The following is a 20,000-nucleotide window of genomic DNA, read 5'->3' as shown; positions in this document are numbered from 1 at the left end:
GAATCGGTGTCCAGGACGCCGCCGTAAGTGGAACTGAATTGAAACTGTTCGTAGCTAGGCATTATGCAAATTGGAACAGGCCGTTTTAGTTGATACATATGTACAGCACGGAATGTCTTATACACTGGCCTAGAATGCAGCAAATGAGCGGTACTGATGCAATCGCGGGGGTATGCAGAATCCAGCGGAACCCAGAACACAGGAAGAATAGATAAGAGTAAGCAGTATGTGCATAGAGATGATATCACAAAGTATACAAAGAAACTTAAGATGACGTGGACGCCCTGGACCGGCGAGCCTGCTCTCGAAGACGGTTGGTACTCTCGACCGTAGGCTGAGCAACCGCCTGGAGCTTCTCAGTCATCCGACCCACACTCCGTGTTGACGCAGCATCACAGGCAGCATGTAAGGCTGTCAAGAGAGGTTGTACTTCCTTTTCAATAACCTCGTCGGCGATTTGTTCGAGTAGTGGATTGATTAAGTGGAACGGATAGGCCCGTTCCATTTTTCGGAGTTCCGTTAACTCGGCAGTCATTTTTTGGATACGGGCATGGCGCTCTTTGGACCTTTGCTCGAAGCCGGTGATTTTCTCTTGGAGCTACACCCGAAATACGGTAAGCGACATATGAGACAAAGATCCAAAAACAAACCTCTGCCTTAATTGCCAGGTTGGCATCCCTCTTGGCTTTCCATTCCTCTAACTCATTCTTCTGGTTCACGGATTTGCCCGCGTGCTCTGCAATTGTGGACATCATTTCAACGATTTGTCCACCAGCATTGTCTATTCTCAAGGTTAAAAGATCTCCCTCTGGAACCTTCTCTTCCATCCTTAAACAGGCGATGCCATCGCTCAGTTGGATGCCCTCTTCAAACAGAGAATCAACATCGTCCATCGATTTGATATGATCCAGGAAGTCAGAAATGTCGTTGACTTGATCCTGCAACTCGGCAATGCGTCTCTGGAAGTAGTCCATGCTAGGATTCTCCGGCCATTCTTTAGGCTTCCAACGCGGCGTGACATCGATTGGGCAGTTCTCTGCCACCGCTTCTTCGGCACGTCTTTCTACCTCTTCCTGTGCTTTGGCCAGTTCCCTCATCCACCGCTCAACGTCTTCCGCATAATTAATGATTTGCTCCATCTTTTCTTCCATATCATCCAGAGATATTTTGGGGGTAGACACATCTGGAAGGCTCAAAAGCTGTTTCGTAGTATCTTCAATATACCGCGAAAGGCCCTGAATCTTATCCAATTGCTTCTGTGCCTGATTCCAATGTGTTCCTGCAGTTTCCTGTCCGAAGGAATAGGGCGATGAACCTTGAGCCGCAGTCCAAGCGCGATATCTTTCCTCATGGTCGGATTTCTTGATCTTGAGGCGCACCAGTTTGAAGAAGTGTCTATCACAACTGCATAAGTCTACGGATAGAACAAAGGAAATGAGGACGTACTTCATGAGCTCCTTGTAGACACATTGGGCATCTGTAATCGAATGCGATGGCGAGTGAGGTTGACCGCTGGTGCTATCCTCGACTTTAGATAGATCAACAGTCAGTGAGGCTGCTGGCTGTTTCCCCGTGTCTTTCCTCTTTTTTGGCAGTGGTATGTGCGATGACGACATGACGGTGAGATCGAAAAGAGGAGGCACCGTTATCGTATCCTGTGAATCGTGTCTTGACACTTCCTTCTCTTTACCCTTTGCGGAGGATGGCAAGGTCGAGTTGACCTGCATTGGCTGCGGCTCTTCGATAGGTGCGCCCCCCCAACCTGTGCCAGCATCCGAAGTTCCCCAGGTGCCAGTGTCCCAGGCGATATCTGTCGCCGTGTCTTCTGTGCTGCCCCAGCCTCTTGTGCCCCATTCGTCCTTGTTTGCCGTTAGAGACGAAACGCCACTATTCTTGGTCTTGTCGCCCCAGGACGGAGAGTCAGACATGCTCCAGCTAGTCGGGCCCCAAGGTCTGTCGGCAGGTTTTTCAGTAATTGAGGCGCCAGCTTGTGTGCTTGTGGAAGGACCAGCATCCGATTGACCAGACTTTTGTGGGTTTGAGTACCAGAGGTCAGTGTCCCATTTGTTCTTCGGACCTCTAGGAGGAGACGCGTTGTAACGGTTTTTGGCACCGAGACTAACTGTGTTTGCGCCGGTCATACTGGCATTACGGTCACGACGAGGCGCGTCGCTCCAACCTGACGGGCCTTTCCTGGGACTCATCAGACTCTGTGGTGTGAATGCTGAGTATGGAAACAAGAAATGGATGACGGGTATCACCGACGCACCCTGGGAACCGCTGTTTTTTTGCGAGGGGCAAAGTCCCATCGATTTGATGAAGGGTGGATGAACGCACAGGTCGTGCTTTCCCCTTTGCAACCTCCATCGATGGGCTGGCGGTCATCGTCGAACCACTGGAAAACATTCAGATTGTGCTGTACAGCAACGAACCAACGGCTCACCTTGCAGCGTATGAATAGCATCTATTAGTGAACGATAAACGTCGCGCGTTTTCTAATCACAATATTTTTTAGAGTCAAAAATAAATAATTTTATCCATCTTTCCCTCTACCATGAACATTCGCCTCGCCCGTATCGACGGTTTGTTTTCGCTTCAGATTGATTCGATTTTGGCTCATTTGTCAAAGATTGCAATGGTATGCAGGCCTGCAACCTTCAAAATTTACCAGAAAACTACACGATGAAATACTGTACGCGCAAGATTTAGTGACATGGCTCGTCCGTCCTCAACCGTTCCTAGACCTATACCACATCCTGACATGGCCTTCTCTCTCCTACGTCGCAGAAGACAGCGAAGGTCGAGTGGTCGGATACATCCTTGCTAAAATGTATGCGTCTCAGCTTCTCGTTACGAAGCTCGCTAATGCTGTAGTAGGGAAGAGGAGCTAGGAGAAGAAGATGACCCTCATGGACACGTAACCTCAATATCGGTGCTGCGCACTTATCGAAGGTTGGGGTTGGCAAAAAAGCTGATGGTGCAATCTCGTCAGTTTAATTGCTCACTATCGGAACTTCCACTGATGTGCTGCTATAGAGGAAGCAATGGCTGCTGTCTATCATGCCTCTTATGTATCCCTACACGTCCGAAAATCGAACCGCGCCGCTTTGGGTCTGTATAGGGATACGCTGGGCTTCACCGTGAAAAGTGTTGAACACAAATATTGTATGTTACACGCTCAATCATGCTTTCCGATGCTTATCCTTCCCACAGATGCTGACGGTGAAGACGCCTACGCCATGCAGCTATCCCTAAAGTGATATAATGATACGGTGGATATAGATGAGGTATAGTACATATTTTACAATCATAAGTTACATTCAACCATGTCGTCACAAGTCATGATCGTGTCTTCTTAGAATCCTCCACGTCCAATCCCTCCTGGATACTCTCTTTTTGCGTCTCTGGATCCTCAAATATCCCCCTACCCAACATAACTGCTTCTCGGATACTTTTCGCAGTCTGCAGCCCGAGTTCATAGTAACCGTCATTGGTTTTCGCACTGAACATCCCTGTATGCGCCTGCAGCTCATCGGGAGCGATACCGTTATTCGCCAGCAGGAAATTACCCGCAGAACGTGCATTTCTCTTCGGCAGCACGATAAATGTTCGGTCATTGGGATGAACCAGTGGAACCGGAGGTAGATTGGTATAGAAACTGCGAAAGTACAAGTTTAGCCCCGTCTCGATGGCGACGTGTCATTAATTGATGTACGTACACTCGGAAAACGACACCCTCTTGCTCTTCAATATCAACCAGGTCGTCCACTCGCTGGCGGAGGGCCGCTTCATCCCATAGATTCCTCACGTACTTCATATGATCCGTGGCCCATGTATATCCTACGCCTAGATCATCGCGCTTGTAATAGGCCCCGCCTGCTGCCGCTCCGGCCAAGAGTGCACCACCCACGGCATATGCAGCTGGTGCCCATTTACTCCAAGAAGTTTTTGACTCAGGAGGGGGTGGCGTACTCTCTGCAGCTGGCTTTGAATCGACGGCCTTTTTTAATCCGAACCCTGCGAAAGAACCTAGCAAAGTGGAACCAACCGTCCGGGCAGTACTGACGTACTCCGTCGCTTTCGTCGCGCTGTTTTTGAATACGTAGGGATGTAGACCGAGATACTGAGAATGCCTGTTGAGTTTTCAAGTTGGGTTGAGGGGATAATACACGAACTGGAGTGTCATAGGCGATGCAGGCGATGATTTTTGGCCAAAGAGGTGCCCTTTGGTCGGGCTTGGTATTGACAAATTCGCGTAGGGTATCGGCAGCAAGGATGCCACCCATGCTGTATCCATTTGGGTAAAATATTCCCCATAATCTGGATAATGACACGTACCTGTGCCCACACAACACGATCTTCGCTTTCCCGGCTCCCCCTCCTGAGGCTACCTCCTTCTCCACCGTCAGTGTTGTCAACCAATCAGCAAACCGTACGACCGCTTCATTCTACATGACAGTTTGACTTGTGTTTCCTGTGTAGGGTGAAAACGTGCTTACTAGTTCCCCTTTCGTCTGGAAAGAGTTCAGATGATGTGATCAGACAGTCCGAGTCGTGTGACCGTACCTCATATGCAGGAAATACTATAGATTCCACAGTACAATCTGGAATGGTGCCGGAGAGGACGTGTTGAATCCGTTGAGGAAATTGCAGGAATGTCTCGTCGTCCCCCTTGAAGCCGTGAATGAATACGAGTAATAGCAGATCCGAAACGGCCTGCTTCTCTTTGGATACTGGCGCGCCGACCAGTCCAGGCTCAGATAGCGGTTCTGAATACATGGATGGTGGAATCTGTGGCGGCTTGGCAAACAATAGTCGAAGACACAGCACCCCGCTGCAGTGACCGAGGCGCTTGTCTCTGTTTGGCTGAGTCTTTGTCAGACTTTGTGATACGCCGGTCATCTCAGTATACTAGGCAACCGCACTAAGGCTGCGCATTATTGTTAGCAGCAAAGGCATGGTGGCCAAGAAATATATTCATAGAGTACGTGTAGAACACACGACAGAATCTGCGATCCTGCATAGATCCCGATGACCGAGAAAAATATAACAAAGCCCGGGAATGCAGGGTAGAACTGATGTCGAACCTCGATGGCGAATATCATGCCGGACGTCTAGCCCCTTCCTCTTCTGGAGCGCCACCTGAAAGTGCTGAAAGACGATCAGTGGACAACTCGGGGTAAAAAAAAAAAGAAAAGGGAACATACTGAGAGCAATGAGGACCGCAGCGATGTACATCCAATACTTCTGGAAGAAGCTCTTTTCTTCGGGGGGCTGGACGGGTTCGCCTTGTGGCGTCAGAGGTGGGGGAGTTCGAAGTTCAGGTCTGAATAATATTCAGAAGACAACGATGAGCGATAAGCAATAGAACAGTAGATAGAAGCAGAAAAATTAGGGTATTCATAAATACTCACAAGGGTGGAAAGTGTCGCGCGCGAAGAGTGATTGTTGTATTTATAGGCCCGGCATGGGACACATCTACCCAAAATGTCTCTGGACAAGATCCATCTTGGGGTATTGGCGATACGAAATAATTAATAGCGTACGGTGTCGATGGATTTACCAAAGTTGTGTAGAGTATCAAATCTTCAGCAAATGGCTGAGCAAGATGGCACTTGCAGAGGCGCGTATAAGCGGAGGCTCTAGATTGCGAATAGACCTGGAACGTACGAATTTTACAGAAGAAATTTCCCAACTAGGTGAACGATCTAGGGCCACCTGGTAGGAGGCGCGGTCATTATCGAGGTTCAATTCTGTCAGCGTCTGGGCGAAAGAAAAGAGGTCACTGGAGAAAGAGGGTGACGGTGTAAAGGCCAGGGTATTGTCGTTGAGAAGGAGCTGGCCACGAAGAGAGAAAGGCTGTTCATCAAGGTCGGGATGCACGCCGCGATGAAAGACGTCGAGTGCTGCGGCGACGTGGACGACAACGACGGCAGCGACGAGTACGGGCGTGAAGACCATGACGGCCAAAGACGAAGCAGCACAGCCACTCCGAAAGTGGGGCAGGACTGTGATTGGTGGGTGACGGACACGTGACTTACGTGGTCTAGAGTTCTGTTGGCTGCGTGTGGTTGACATATGCTCTGGAGTCTATGTTGGGTTGTATTCGCCTCCGCGGTTGCATTGAAATCTATTGGCCGGTAGGATTGCTGCCGTATCTGTTAAAGAATCTTGATATCGACATGATATCTGGCTTGGATCTCTGGCACGCGTCCAAGGTGCCTAGTCGGCTAGCCTGGACCACTTAAAGTCATCGACCGGCTATGTAATCCTAAGATTCCCCCAGTCCAGACACGCGCCAGGCGATCCCGTTCTGTCTTACGTCCTATGGAACTAACTAGTATGATGCAGAATTTGACGCCTAGTTCGAACCTAACACCGTCCAGCCTCTGCTATGCTTTATATACCCCGCCGTCTCCACCAAAGGCCCCAATGACTGTTTATCCCCCAATGAACGAAATAATCCCCGTCCTACGCTCGTCGCTCACCAACCTCGATTCCCTTGTCTCGTTCTACCAGCAGGAGCGCATGTGGATCCGTCGGACGCGCGCCGAGCTGCAGGATTCTGATGATGATGACGAGGGCCCTTCCCCCCGTCCCTCGCCAACACCGTCTCCTGACCTCCCATCGCCGAAGTCGCCACATTCGTCCCGCTGGATCAGGCGGAAGAAGGACTTGAAAATTAAGCTCGCCGCATTGCCCCGTCGTCCGACACACAGTCTTCGTGTCCTTGACATGTACGAATCTATCATGCAGTCTAGGATGGAGAGCTGTCAGCGTATCAACCGGCTGATTAGGAATGCTAATCGAGCACACCTATCCCGCATCACCAAGTATGTCTTTCCTTTGCATCTGCGCCAACGAGTCTTTTTTCTAATTCTTATTTCTAGACGTTACTCACATTCAGAGTACCGCGGAACCTCCAGTGACGAGGAGTACATATGACAACAACACTTGCTTTTTGCACGTCTTCTATATTTATTTCTGCTATATTATCGTCACTGTTTCCCCATCATGCATCGTTAGTCCAAATTTCCTGCATCTCCTTCTTAAACGGTTCAAGGGTGAACTCGACGGCAGAGCATGGGTAGCCAATGTCAAATTTTTCGAGCACACTCGGGTGCAGCACTCCCAGTGTCCCTAGTTCCATGTCCCTCTTCGCGTGCAGCGCCGCCTCCACTTTGTACTTCAAATCTGTCAGGACGCCATGCTTCACCGGCGGCGGTCGGTAGTATATCATTGCCGCACGTCCAGGGAAGTACGCAGGATCTAGACCATCGCCGTCGTTTATTATCGTTATACACGAGATCAATTCATCACTGCACTCACCTGCTGTCTCCTTCAAGTAATACCCTGTCTCCTTCTCATACTCCTCACTCCCAATCCTTGGCACTTCCAACATCTTCATGGCACGATTCAGAACCCCATGCACGACTTCGAAACCGGCACTCTTGTTACACCACACCGCACCCGCGTGTCGGATGTTTCGTGTCCGCCTCTCCCGGAAGAGATCCTTGACTACCACATCACCGGTCTCGAAAATCCTGATCGGCAGCGCGTGAGAACGGTTCTCACGAACCGTCTTCAGTAGCCCTGGGATTAAAGTCGTGCGCACGACTTGGAATTCAAGGGTCTTGGGGTTGGCGATGCGTACTGCGGTGGAAGTGTATTTGGAATCAGTATGATTGAGATAGGAGAAATTTTCTTCGAGGGAACACTATCAAGTTGTACTAGTTAGCGCGTTTCAATACACCTGTATACAAGTTGCATAACACACCAACGTAAGAGGTAGCACCTCGACCCATCCAGCCAAGGCCCATTCGACTCGAATGATGTCACTCAGCTTGCTGATGGCTGAGGGCTGGCCAACAGTGGTTGTGCTGGGGAAGGTGTGGGGTAGATTATTAAAACCATAAGCAATAGCTGCATCTTCCATAATGTCGCACTCGTGTAGAATGTCCGGTCTCGTCGCAGGGATTCGTACATCGATAGTGTCTTTCGTTGGGTCCCCGGTGGCCGTGGTCGCTTCCAGTGACATTTTTTGTAATAGTGGAACGACCTGGTCTGTCGTGAGGCCGAGTCCTGTACATGAATTAATATACGACGAGTGTGCAATTGTTTCACGGGGTGTGAGGTTGGGCGAAATGATGGTCTCTCCTGTCGATGTAATAATTTTAACGGGCTCGACTCTGGAAAAATATGAGGCGCCTGCTGCATTAAGATAAATTGGGAAGCCTACGTGTACGGTTCGGCGCAATACTCTGAGAACATTGTAGCAACAATGTTCACAACGATATCTAGCTTGGTTTTATCCGTAGCAGTCACATCTATGAAAACATTTTCCGTATCCAAAGTGATTTTACTGTGGTCGGAGTTGATTATCGGAGGCATTGACAGAACACAGTCGTTAGCATCGTAAATAATAGGGTATACCGGCGAATCGCGAATGATGTGAAGATATCTCGAGAGGTGTTTATCCGACTGATTCCAGATTCACCTTTTGCTCTAGAAGAAAGCAAATGTATCGCACCTCGTACATCGTCATGAGCTCTTCAGCGGTATATTCCGTGTCCTTATTGAGCGGTGCAAACTTGATGTTTTGCGGTGGACGGGCCTCGTATCTGAAAGGCCCTTTAAGTGTATCTAGATCGTGTGTGCCGATGGCGACCAGTTGCCGTCTTCTACAAATGTTCTGGTGTAACTTGTCCTGCAGATCGATGAACGAGGCATAGGATCGCGGGGTGAACTTGATGTTGCGCAGAATAGCACAGGCGAAGTAGGGCCGAATTTTTTGAGTCTAAACATGTTAGGCCGCAGGAAGACTGTGGGAGATAGGACTCACCTCCGGGTCTATAGTTACAGTCAGAAGACTCGAATCTCCACCCAGAGGATAGACGACTTTGTATTGCGGCGCTTTGGCTTTCCCTAGGAAGACTTTGAGCGCTCCTGCGATGCCTTCGATGCAAAGAAGATCGTATCTAGAATAGAGATATGGGACTCAGACGAATGGACGAAGGATCAGATGTATATACCGGTTGGCTGGTATTTCGATTTTTAGTTGCTGAAGGGATGAGGTGAAAATTGAGTGACTTGGGATGGATGCAACGCACGGGACGTTCAGCAGGTAACCCTTTCTTGATGGCTTCTTCGACCTCTTCAGTGGTCTAGCAAAGAATATAAGACTCCAAGTCTATCTATGTGCAGAATACGTACATCCTCGTCGAGTTCCAAGCCATATTCAAAGCACAACTCATCGAAATCCTCCGTAGCTGAGCGACAAATCAGTTGGCATTTCAAGCTGGAACAGAAACCCATACAAAATTCCTGCCCTAGTCTCTCCCAGAGCTCAGCTTTGTCCACAGCGACGGTCGGCATAATTTTTCAGATATAGACAACGACGACAACGACCATCTCCGAATCGAGTCAAAATCCTGGAAGATCATGTGATTACATTATCGCGTCGTCGAAGTAAATACTAATAATTGGTACGCAAATGACTGCTCTGAAGGCATTAAGAAATCTGTATATCATTTCATTACAAGAAGAAATATATGGATGTGATTCAGAAAAGTCCCAAAGAGGTTCATTGCAACTTGTCCAATTGACAACGGCACTTGTCGAAACAAACAGAGAGCGCTACTATCCAAGTTTTATTATTCAGCGTCTGTGAACAGAGCACAAAGTTTTTATACAAAAAAACGCGGTACGATGAGAGACACGCCTCCAGAAATCCAATTTGGATCCGGACGTTGTCTCAAGTCTAGAATGCAAGGGTACAAACGCCGCATCAGAATAGGATGCACGATAGAAACGCCCCAAACCCAATTGATACTTAACATCCTCCGACCATCTCGAAGCAATCCAGAAGCTCTGATTCGACCAGCCTAACACCGACGGTTCAATCGTCCAGATCGAATATGTCACGATCATCATCCTGCTCTTTTATTCTGGTGCGTATGGCACTCGAGGAGGACACGTTGTAAATGTCATTAACGCCGGAGGGCTGTTGTTTTTGCAATACGCCTGGAGGGCTCTGTCAATTACGATAACATACACATAGAATCTTGTAAAGAGACGGACCTGACACGGATAATCTCAGCTCCAACACAGCAGTCGTAAAGGCGTCGTTATTCCCAAGCTCTTCGAAGCCTATCACCCTATTCGCTGTTAGCCTTGTCTTGGAGTGAAGGCTGCTCGGAGCATTTACCGATCTTTCGTCGTTCCGTTTAGAAAGCTTATCACACAAGGCAGGACCTTGATAGCAAGCTTCTCGACTAACCACGGCACGTTCTCGACAAATACTCGAATGAAGCGAGTATTGAAATACTTGGGTGCCAATGCCTAAAGTCTCGTCTTGATATCAGACTCAGACACCTATCCATGTACACTTACAGCAAGATGTTTATCCATGATTTCGCACCGCTTGAAGTTCGGATGGTAGAAATGGACAACGGATTTAGGCTCTTGTCTAGGGCGAAATTTCAGCAACGACACGGATGGATTTACCTTTGACTAACGCGGTAACCCGAATAACCTCTTTCTCGTCGAAAATTTCCGTGTATGAGCCATGCTGATTTTGTTTCATCGTCTGCATCTTTTCCATCCTACAGAACGCATCAGCGATAGGATGGATGATTTCAGATGATAATAGCACTTTACTCTCTTTTGAGAACCTCCAGGCCTTGTTCTCTCATCGCATAATTCCCGTCGTTCTCTATCTCTGCTTCTAGTTCTGCAAAGAGCGCCTCATCATCGTCGTCGGAATCCTGTGCGCTGTTGTGAGGATTGTTAGGTGCTACCAAGCGATTAGCAAGATTTTCAATTCTTTTACTACTGCGAGGATGGACATGAGGCTAGCTGAGGACGAAACACAAGAACCGCACCTGTTCATCGTTCGAGATCAACGAGCGTTGCAGGTCCAAAACAGGAAATCACCTCCTTTCCCTCTGTACATGAACTGTACACTACCCATTCTGCTGCTTGTACATATGACGCTGACGCTGGTATGAAGCTCATCAACAAGTATATAGACAAGCATGGCGCAGTATGTCTCGTTTTGGTCTGTCAACATCGTGACTTGATTCCTAATAGCGTGGTGCAGGGACATGTTACGCTGCGTCCAGAGGATGACGAAGACATGTGGCATTTGTACAATCTAATACAAGAGCAGGATTTTGTGAGGGCTACTGCCATACGGTGAGTCTTGCTGGACCTGAAATTCAATCGGTCCTTAATTTCTTCATCCAGACGAGTACAAAAAATATCCACAACTGGATCCATTGATTCGCAACGCGTTCGCGTGAACCTAACATTACAAGTTAGCCGTGTCGACTTTTCATCCTCTGCAGCCCCATCAGCAAGCGAGGGCTCTGCATCTACGGGCATCTCCTCTGCTAATACCAATACTGCCGCTCTCCATATATCTGGTCGAGTTATCTCTGAGAATCAATACGTCAAATTGGGAGCATTTCATACACTCGACATTGAAGCAAATCGTGATGTAAGGATAGAGAAGGTGGATGGGTGGGATAGCATTGCGCTAGCGCGTGTGGAGGAGTCCATCGTTCCCGGAAGAGGTGCTGAAGTCGGTGCTGTTGTGTGTGGTGAAGGCACCGCTGCATTCTGCCTCCTTTCAGAACATATGACATTGGTCACACAACGAATCTCGGTTTCCATTCCGCGGAAGGCGGCATCATCGGGCGCGTCACAGCACGAGAAGGCCTTGGAGAAATTCTATGGCTCAATATATGACTCGTTCATCCGGCATATACCCTACTCGAATGTCGGTCTCAAGGCTATTGTTATTGCCAGTCCTGGCTGGGTCCGCGATTCTGTATTCACATATATGGTGGATGAAGCTGGGAAAAGAGGAGACAAGATCCTTTTGAAGGCTCTAAGAGAGAAGACAGTCAGAGTACATGTGAGCAGCCCGCATGTGCATAGTCTTGTGGAGGTCTTGAAGAGTCCTGAGGTGAGTGTCATGATTTATCCATGCCACAACTGACTCTACAAATCTTTTAGATCGTTTCACAGCTAAAGGAAACAAAATTTGCTCGTGAAGGCATCGTATTAGACAAGTCTGACATTTATGTGTCCCCTAGGACAGTCGTTGACTGATGTGGTTCTAGATTCTTCAAGATGCTAGGCTCGGACGAAATGCGCGCTTGGTACGGGAGCGATCATGTCTCTTTAGCTGCGGATCGTGGCGCTATCGGGACGCTGATGATTTCTGACGAACTTTTCCGGCATGCATAATGTACATTTGGATGTATGTTCTACGCTAACCTTGACCCAAAGGGCAAACAATCCCGAGACAAGAAAGAAATATGTTGCCCTAGTTGAAGCTGTCCAACAAAAGGGTGGTGAAGTGGTCATATTTTCGAGTATGCATGAGTCAGGACAGCGTAGGCCAAATCCATTGCCGTAATCAACGTTCACTGTTTCATTATGTTGCAGAGCTGAATCAATTAACGGGAATCGCCGCCATCCTTACATTTCCACTGGATATTGAAGTCGTTGAAGCTGAAGAGAAGGAGCAAGAGGCAGAAGAGCGTACGTCATGAATCGTCACCACATGTAATCCCGATTGAGATTCCTGATCGACTTGTAAGAATATAAATATAAGTGAAACTGTCAATCCGGTCGTTCCTTTGTACTACCATCTCTTGCGTTCGAACCACCATGATTCAGAGATACACAACCTATCTGCCGAGACTGTTCGAGCTCTGGGGTATCCCTTACCAATCGTTCACTATAAAGAGACGAGACAGAGGGCATTGAGGCCGTTCAGAGCTCCTGGGGAAAGGTGATTACGCGTCACTGATCTTTGCGAAGATTCAACGTTGTTATCGTTGGATCGCGATGACATTTCTGTGAGATGCATAGTAGTAAGGAGGTCATATATACAATTACAGACGTATTACCATAGTACTATGCAGTGATGATGAACAAAATGATAGCAAGAAAGGCAACTACACAGTTTAAGATTATTGAAGTCCTCTGCTATGTTCAGATTTACTTGCACTGGCAAAGTCGTTGTGGGAAGTCAAAAAGCGAAGACGAGCACGTTTGATATATGCATTCTATCTTGTCCAGAGTTAGATTGCAACATATAGTTGGCCGGAAGAAACATGGATGTGTAGGAGTTCTCTCCGAAAGAGTCAAAGTAGGAAGGACAGTCAAATGTATATACCGAGGTGACACCAAGATCGTGGACATGTGAGGACGAGAGTGCATTGAATGTCGTGTCTCTATCAACCCGGACCGTGCCGCTGCACCGAGGCCTTATCATATTACACTTAGCAATACGCCTACATGGACACAAACCACGGTGTAGATTGCTCCTACTAACGTCAAAATACCAGACACCACCTTCAAGGCTTGCCTAGGCTCCGTAGGTGCATGTGGAGCTCGTTTGAAAATAAATGACAGATAAGGCGTGCTTGAAGGATTCCTGATGACAGTCAGGTATTAGAACACATATGACCGACAAACTTTCAGTTGATTTTTATTATGTCGGAAATATTCAAAACGGTCCATAAGGACCTGTCTAATTTCAGTCGTCGACGCCTTATTACGCGGATTGCTATAAATCGCGATGGCGGTCAGTTGAGGAATGGAATAAGGCCTTTCTGAGAGCTTAGATGGACCGGAGTATAGGCAGGAATACTACATCCAGAACCTTTCGCAGAAATGAGCGCACACGAGTTCGATTAGATGGGATACCTCACAGAACAGACATCATTCGGGGAGTCGTGTTTGTAGCTGGGCTGCGCGTAAGGTGTAGGGCATGCTGATGATCCCGGGCTTGACTTCCAGTATGGCCGAGGCAATCCTGGCCCTGGAAGGGTGTAGCAGGGAAGAATGGGTGCGTTCCTGGCATACTATCGATACTACCGTGGCACGAACAGATAGAGGATGGATGCGGGGACACTGATCAGGCCCCGTGGTCAGCCCAGTAATAACCGCTGTTTCTGCGTCCATATGCCTGAAGTAGGGGTTAGTCTTAATGAACTTACCAATGACTTACTGAGGGATTACATCCATAAATTTATGCACTTATCGAATGTTCCTTGAGTGGTAGAGTGGTAGATGGGGAGGAGCTGGGTACCAGAACAGGAATGCGATAACCACTAACGGGGGTGATACTATGCCCACTGGCATCCATCCTGAATTTATAATAGCCTATTCACGCGTCATACATAGCTATCTTCATGAATTAGTTTTGGACTTATTATGATCGGAGTCCGAAGAGTGATTCTGCGCAGGTTTCTTTCGTAATCGTTTTGCGACCATACCGCATCAGGAAGTTGTTGTAGACACGAGGCAAGATTTCCGAAGTTAGATTCTGATGTTGGCGTGCATTGGTACAAGTGCTGCAAGTGTATCCATTGACGTGTCCAAAATGAAAGATGCCGTTATGTAAGTTGCTTAAGCGAAGTTTGAGAGAGTTTTAGAAGCATTAGAATCCTATGGGCTAGAGAAGGAGCAGTACCAACCATATGGCTCTTGTATCGGCGGTGAGTTTGGTCGCCAAGCTAAGCACGCTAGGAGAAATAAAGGCTCGATAGCAAGAACGACAGACATCAATTTGTCCTTCACGACTGATTCTTTAGGGACTAATCAATGGTAGTTAGTGATTGAAGCGGCATATAAAGGAAGAGAAGACTCGCCTATACTCAATTCGCAAAACGACACAAGCTCAATGTACGACAATGTCACCAGGAGATCCTTTTATCTGTCTCTTCGGCCGTCCATCTTTCCGCTTCCCAACGATCTCAATTTCCATTTTTGACGTTCGCTGAGTATTCAGGGTTTCGTTGAGTTGATTGTCCAAAAACGCATTAGAAAGTCGGGCAATGACATTCATAAATCGCAGGCTGGCCTTATCCCGAACCCAGGGCAAAAGAGGTAAATCAGAAAACGTTTCATGCCGCGCGCGTACTAAATAAAAATCATAAATAGCATGAAAAAATATGAGGGAAGCTGAACGTACCTAACGTCAACAAGGTTCCGTCGGCATCCCAAAGCCTCACAGTATTCTTCAGACGTTTAAAGTGTTCCTTCCAAAGAGTGAAGTTCTCTGAACTAAGAACCAAGAGTCTTGGAAGCGAGACTCTACGTCTGATTACGTCTTCGAGACATACATCTCCCGACATTTTGGGATCTTGGTTGAGATGTTCGGGACATGGCGAGGGTATAGGATCTAGCCATGGGTCGAAGATCAACGCATTGGAAACCGATATTGGGGCTACCCATTCAGAGTGTCCAGCGGATAAAATATAGAACTGTTGTGTATTATCAATCTAAGTATTCAGAGAAAAGGGATTGTAAGTCCACTTACCATAGTGCAACCCCCAAATGAATGCCCAGCCAAGGTAACGTTTTCGCTGCACTGTACCGTTTCCGCCTCGTCATCGCGGGCCGACCAACTGTCCCAGTCTATAGCAGAGCCGTCGATAGTTTCCAGCAGCAGATTCTCATCGTTTCGTACAAGTGAAGAGAAGATGGAATGTGTAAGGTATACTTCATGCTGTCGGAACGCCAGCTGATCCGTCCTAAGAGGGTACAGAAGATTGGACGGGGGTTCCCGCTCCCATCTTTAAAACTCAAGACGACAAGATTTGGAATTAGTAGAAGACTCACTTGACATCATTTTCTTGCATATATCTTACTACTCTTGGTCTACGGGTACCTTCGACGCCCCATTCTCGAGTGACACATGCAGGTGCGGTGCCATCTTGATGTTCGATAGCTAGGACAACACGTCCTGAAGTCGCTATTCGCGAGCATATCTGGCTAGAAAAATAATAGATAATCAATGTTCGAGTTTCAGGGAATCGTGAAGATTAACAGTCACCTATAAGTGGTACGGCTACCTCCAAGTCCATGAGAAAAAATGACTAAGGGCCACTGCTTCGTTCGAAGAAGGGGGGCATTGGGATATACAGGCACCTTTATTCAAAAGTGAGAGCCACTTCATGACACAGGTATCACACTAGCCTTGATAAATGCTCCATACAGATACACAAGAGGCCAAAGAAGCCAAGACGGAAAATTTTCTGTATAGAGATGAGCGTTTAGTATAATACGTGTCCGTATAGGCCTACGTGCAAAATTGACAAACCCGTGCCAAGTCTCATTCAGAGGTCTGTTTAACCAGTCAATTCCACGTTTCGATTTCCACCATTTGCCACTCGTTAAGTTGGCGGGATAGTATGCTGTAAACGTGATTTCGTCTAGGACAAGAGCAGACTGTCCATTGGACAGTTTTGCAAAGCCATATGTACGAGATGGCCTCACGGGAGTTACAAAGGTCGTCGCGCCGACCGGATAGAGATCATGGCAGTCAGGAAGAAAGAAAGGCATACGATCAAAAGCATTCTACGATTGCGGGTCATATCAGAGATGATGTCATGACATGATCACGAATTCTCACGATCGAAGGGGACCTAAATGCAAAGTACGTGCAAAGTACGTATGACCTGCGATCGAAAATGTGCCTCGGCGAATCGTACGTACACAATAATATCAGCATGAAATGCGAATTGATATGGAATTAGAAAAATTCCAAAAGACGCGTCTCGGGTGTGTTACACTGTACAGCTTCACCCTCCGGGCTTTTTTTTGCTGTAACGAACTCGTCTGCACTACGATGATTTTCCTGTTTCTACATATCCTAAACGTCTAATAGACTCAACAAAAGAAATTCGTGAAAGTATGTTCAAATAGTGTTGCTTAGGTGCCTCTGCTCGCCTCCTCAAGGCTGAGTCGGATAGCAAGCCTTAAATCTTCCTCTTCTTGCTGTTGTCGTCGATCATACGAGCTCGAGGATGACCCCAAAGCATTTGTCACCGGTGGCGTGGCAGCAACTGATATGCCAGCACGCGGCGAATCCCAGGGACTATTCACCAGTCGTCTTTTTGGACTTCCGTTATCCCAAGCCGAGTTAGATCCCACACTGCTGCAGGCGCTTCGAGATTTGCTAGCGAAAGGGAAATCTTTCTCAGACGGAGCAGATGGTTGCCGGTCTTTGGATGAACTTGCTCCGGTAGGCCCTCCTGCAAGCTTCGGGGAAGTTTGGGCGTTCTGATCGGATGGTGTCGAGGAACTCGGGGATCGACGACGAGCAATTGCTGATGGTCCAGAATGCGAATTATCGTCGAAATCCCATTCAAATACGCCTTCTTCCACTCGGGCAGAGGGGACATTCATTATCTCCCTCTCCTTTTCTGCATGCTCATCTCGGCTTAACATAAGCAGGTAATCGACAGCTTCAACCTCGCTTAGACCCAGGTTTTCCAGATGTTCTCTCTGCTTGCGTTCTCTGTTGTGAGCTTGTCGAGCTCGTTCTTGTTCCAGCTTAAGAAGGGCAAGAGAATCAGATACGCTGGCTTTCAGGTCGAGTTGTGCTACGAGGCAAGATCAAACAATCGAATACAAGATAATTAGACCATGACAGCTTACCGTACCCCTTGGAACTGGTCACGACTTTAGACCTCTTTTTCCCAGTCGTATTCCGGCCCCGCACGCCTCCACCTCCGCTTCTCGAAACTATACCAGCCTTCCAAGCCATAACTCTATCAACCAGGCTGACAATGAGGACATCCTTTTGAGAATTGACTGTGATATCCTGTACAATCGTACTTTGTTCCCCTCGGCGATTGGCTTGCGCCGAAAATGTCCTCAGATGCTCGAAGGTATATGCATCAAAAACATCGACCTGTCCCCTTGTAGACCCGACGACGAGTGTAACTCCATTCCAGGCTAACGCCGATACGGCGGATCCGTCACTGTGTGCCTCGAATCTCCTGGCAGGCTGACGAGACGTAGAAGCCCAGTCATAGACACCAACCCAACCCAAAATATCGCCAACAATAACAAGGCTACACTCACTAAGCTTTGATGTGAATGAGGAAAATAAAGCGGTTATGGCACCACACGAAGGATCGCCGTATTTGGCAACTTCCAGAGTAGGGGCGAGTGAGATACGATAGAAGTACGGTTGAGCTTCATACGTAACCAACAAAGCAATAGCCCGCGGGTTACTCCCGTCAACATGAATATTAGAGATAGTTGGAAGTGCCATTGGCTCATCTGATGCCATTTCGACAAGGCAAGGGATTCTCGTTTCGTGTATGTCATTGACGACGGTACCGTCCCGTTCATATCCGGTCCAGACAACAATGTCGCCACTCTGGAAGCCGGCCAGTATACATCCTTTTGAGAGCCTGGAGACCACCTTCATGCAAGGGTCAAATACTCCGACCTTCATGGTCGAACTCCAGATGCAGTGAACTTTTTTGGTCTCCCACACTTTGACCAAACCGTCTTTGCCGGCGCTGACAACAACTCCAGCAAGATCGTCCCATACGACGTCAGCAACCTCCCCGGCATGCTCGTCTTCGACAGGGCATCTTACCAGATTCGCTGCTGACCGCGTCCCCATATCCATCACTCTGGATGCTGTCATCACGGCGACTTCTCCACTTCTAAAACCCCAAACAATCTTGGCAGTTCCACCATCTGAAGTGATGTCGCATGCCGTCACATGAGGTGAAAATTCGGTATTAGGATTGCCGATGCCTAACCCTGTCCCAGAGGGAGAGGGGGAGAGAAATCCTCGTAAAACTTTCCCTGTCAAAGGCACCGAACGAGCGACAATGCCGTATTTTAAAGAGGATGACAGTAGCGTATTGGATGACAGAAGATGTATCTTCGTTATCGGTGAAAGGACAGGAGTATGAATGATTGTCGATGTCCGGGAACGCTCCCATCGTCTAGTATGAATTATGAGCCAAAAGGTACAGTAGGATATGGCGAAATAAATACCGTCGCAAGTTGTAGCGCACAATGTACTCCCGCCTCCAGCTCGGCTCGGATCTCCGTAGAAGTCGCGCCTTGAAATCGTTGAGATCACCCTCGGGGCCAACGCCCAGGAAATTCAAGGCAAATGCAGTACGCCATGTATGTTCTTCCTTTACATGGGCATAGAGCTGAGTGCTGACACGAGATAAGGAAAGCAGAGAGTGAGGATCGAGATAAGCGGTGATATGTGTGAGATTCTCAGAGGGAATGTCGAGTCCATGATTGCGTGTTGAAGAAGCGTCAGAAAGGTTATGCTGATACGAAACGTCGTTTTGAGATTCCTTCAAAGAGCTATTGGGCATAAAATGACAGCTAAAGGACTTGAAAGAGGGCTAGAGCGCAGGCAAGGCGCTCTTGTCGATGATGGTGGCTGGTCAAGTTGATTAGCTACAACGCCACTGGTAAATACGCACAAATATTCTCCTCATCCTTCCACCATGGACGGCGCGTTCCGCAAAATAGACATCGACGCCTACGACGAAGACGTTCTGCATGAAGAGGAGCTGTACGATGCTGATCCCAGAGGACAAGCGCAGGTTCTTGATGAGGCAAAGCAGCGGCAGGTAGCTGTCAGGAGCGCTCTATCCAAGTGCGATCACTACGCTATTTCTCTGTTTCTGTTCCTGACCAGGTCAGACAGGAGTGATATAGCTGGCGCTTTGTCCATTGTTCTAGAGAATGCACCTTATGGTCCCACCTTTGACGATGCCAAGGTAATGTACGGTTACACATGTAACCGCCTTTGAAATAATGGCAGCTCCACCGGTTCAGGTCGTGACTCTGCAGACTGTCTTCACCATCTTAAGCTCCACAAAGTCCACTGAAATTCCCAACGTCCTCAAAGCACTCACGCAGGAAGAACAAGATACCCTGATGAAGTACTTGTACAAGGGCATGGCTGCGCTCGGAGGTGATGTCAGTGGAAGTGTACTACTTGACTGGCACGAAAAGGTGATCGTCAAGCTGAGATACCCTGTTAGCTTGCTAACATTTTTGCAGCTCACCGAGGTTGCCGGATTGGGCTGCATCGTACGAACCATGACAGACCGGAGGACTGTATAATAGCACGAAGCGTTCAATGTATATCATACAAAACCTGCATTCAAAGTTGTGAAGGCTAAGGCACCTGCACC

The 20,000-nt window shown here is 48.0% G+C and overlaps 11 protein-coding genes across 11 annotated transcripts; 4 read left to right on the top strand and 7 right to left on the bottom strand.

Moving 5' to 3' along the window:
• Positions 1–4: 4 nt before the first annotated feature.
• BT62DRAFT_1073573 (uncharacterized protein) lies at positions 5–2,464 on the bottom strand (the record flags this gene model as incomplete). Its single annotated transcript, XM_043178947.1, has 5 exons — positions 5–598; positions 651–1,395; positions 1,447–2,210; positions 2,270–2,395; positions 2,444–2,464. 5 exons carry the CDS (start codon positions 2,462–2,464, stop codon positions 266–268), a joined length of 1,989 nt encoding a protein of 662 aa, XP_043042537.1. The 3' UTR covers positions 5–265.
• Positions 2,339–3,260, top strand: BT62DRAFT_963854 (acyl-CoA N-acyltransferase; the record flags this gene model as incomplete). Its single annotated transcript, XM_043188705.1, has 7 exons — positions 2,339–2,451; positions 2,516–2,582; positions 2,630–2,692; positions 2,743–2,830; positions 2,878–2,987; positions 3,037–3,165; positions 3,214–3,260. Exons 2-7 carry the CDS (start codon positions 2,555–2,557, stop codon positions 3,258–3,260), a joined length of 465 nt encoding a protein of 154 aa, XP_043042536.1. The 5' UTR covers positions 2,339–2,451; positions 2,516–2,554.
• A 79-nt stretch (positions 3,261–3,339) lies between these two features.
• BT62DRAFT_888030 (uncharacterized protein) lies at positions 3,340–4,779 on the bottom strand (the record flags this gene model as incomplete). Its single annotated transcript, XM_043182945.1, has 6 exons — positions 3,340–3,658; positions 3,720–4,123; positions 4,176–4,287; positions 4,339–4,448; positions 4,500–4,514; positions 4,567–4,779. The coding sequence occupies 6 exons, from the start codon at positions 4,777–4,779 to the stop codon at positions 3,340–3,342; spliced, it is 1,173 nt and encodes a 390-aa protein (XP_043042535.1).
• A 163-nt stretch (positions 4,780–4,942) lies between these two features.
• BT62DRAFT_1073570 (uncharacterized protein) lies at positions 4,943–5,961 on the bottom strand (the record flags this gene model as incomplete). Its single annotated transcript, XM_043178946.1, has 4 exons — positions 4,943–5,151; positions 5,208–5,326; positions 5,415–5,614; positions 5,671–5,961. The coding sequence occupies 4 exons, from the start codon at positions 5,959–5,961 to the stop codon at positions 5,102–5,104; spliced, it is 660 nt and encodes a 219-aa protein (XP_043042534.1). The 3' UTR covers positions 4,943–5,101.
• Positions 5,962–6,092: 131 nt separating this feature from the next.
• On the top strand, positions 6,093–6,945 carry BT62DRAFT_1002577 (uncharacterized protein; the record flags this gene model as incomplete). The annotated part of the gene is made up of 3 exons (XM_043176862.1): positions 6,093–6,218; positions 6,277–6,833; positions 6,891–6,945. The coding sequence occupies 3 exons, from the start codon at positions 6,093–6,095 to the stop codon at positions 6,943–6,945; spliced, it is 738 nt and encodes a 245-aa protein (XP_043042533.1).
• Positions 6,894–9,426, bottom strand: BT62DRAFT_929029 (phenylalanyl-tRNA synthetase). Its single transcript, XM_043185631.1, has 9 exons — positions 9,318–9,426; positions 9,214–9,269; positions 9,111–9,164; positions 9,033–9,061; positions 8,843–8,978; positions 8,531–8,797; positions 8,240–8,481; positions 7,778–8,189; positions 6,894–7,717 (listed from the first exon to the last, which is right to left on the bottom strand). Exons 1-9 carry the CDS (start codon positions 9,373–9,375, stop codon positions 7,013–7,015), a joined length of 1,959 nt encoding a protein of 652 aa, XP_043042532.1. The 5' UTR covers positions 9,376–9,426; the 3' UTR covers positions 6,894–7,012.
• Positions 9,427–9,633: 207 nt separating this feature from the next.
• On the bottom strand, positions 9,634–11,036 carry BT62DRAFT_929028 (thioredoxin-like protein). The gene is made up of 7 exons (XM_043185630.1): positions 10,884–11,036; positions 10,660–10,830; positions 10,518–10,604; positions 10,393–10,468; positions 10,208–10,341; positions 10,081–10,157; positions 9,634–10,023 (listed from the first exon to the last, which is right to left on the bottom strand). The coding sequence occupies exons 3-7, from the start codon at positions 10,601–10,603 to the stop codon at positions 9,899–9,901; spliced, it is 498 nt and encodes a 165-aa protein (XP_043042531.1). The 5' UTR covers position 10,604; positions 10,660–10,830; positions 10,884–11,036; the 3' UTR covers positions 9,634–9,898.
• BT62DRAFT_979113 (uncharacterized protein) lies at positions 11,006–12,563 on the top strand (the record flags this gene model as incomplete). Its single annotated transcript, XM_043189410.1, has 7 exons — positions 11,006–11,044; positions 11,102–11,196; positions 11,248–11,971; positions 12,022–12,077; positions 12,129–12,245; positions 12,298–12,404; positions 12,457–12,563. The coding sequence occupies 7 exons, from the start codon at positions 11,006–11,008 to the stop codon at positions 12,561–12,563; spliced, it is 1,245 nt and encodes a 414-aa protein (XP_043042530.1).
• Positions 12,564–14,701: 2,138 nt separating this feature from the next.
• Positions 14,702–16,368, bottom strand: BT62DRAFT_887202 (uncharacterized protein; the record flags this gene model as incomplete). The annotated part of the gene is made up of 8 exons (XM_043182907.1): positions 14,702–14,943; positions 14,996–15,117; positions 15,157–15,287; positions 15,344–15,599; positions 15,646–15,798; positions 15,860–15,954; positions 15,997–16,061; positions 16,110–16,368. The coding sequence occupies 8 exons, from the start codon at positions 16,366–16,368 to the stop codon at positions 14,702–14,704; spliced, it is 1,323 nt and encodes a 440-aa protein (XP_043042529.1).
• A 78-nt stretch (positions 16,369–16,446) lies between these two features.
• Positions 16,447–19,395, bottom strand: BT62DRAFT_992160 (uncharacterized protein). The gene is made up of 3 exons (XM_043190325.1): positions 18,832–19,395; positions 17,467–18,779; positions 16,447–17,411 (listed from the first exon to the last, which is right to left on the bottom strand). The coding sequence occupies exons 1-3, from the start codon at positions 19,167–19,169 to the stop codon at positions 16,738–16,740; spliced, it is 2,325 nt and encodes a 774-aa protein (XP_043042528.1). The 5' UTR covers positions 19,170–19,395; the 3' UTR covers positions 16,447–16,737.
• On the top strand, positions 19,286–19,929 carry BT62DRAFT_963840 (actin-related protein ARPC5; the record flags this gene model as incomplete). Its single annotated transcript, XM_043188704.1, has 4 exons — positions 19,286–19,456; positions 19,508–19,580; positions 19,639–19,818; positions 19,867–19,929. Exons 1-4 carry the CDS (start codon positions 19,305–19,307, stop codon positions 19,927–19,929), a joined length of 468 nt encoding a protein of 155 aa, XP_043042527.1. The 5' UTR covers positions 19,286–19,304.
• Between the last annotated feature and the right edge of the window lie 71 nt (positions 19,930–20,000).

Source organism: Guyanagaster necrorhizus, assembly GCF_019112545.1.
Source record: "Guyanagaster necrorhizus MCA 3950 unplaced genomic scaffold BT62scaffold_6, whole genome shotgun sequence".
Lineage (NCBI taxonomy): Eukaryota > Fungi > Basidiomycota > Agaricomycetes > Agaricales > Physalacriaceae > Guyanagaster > Guyanagaster necrorhizus.
This window is presented reverse-complemented; position numbering and strand designations above follow the sequence as displayed.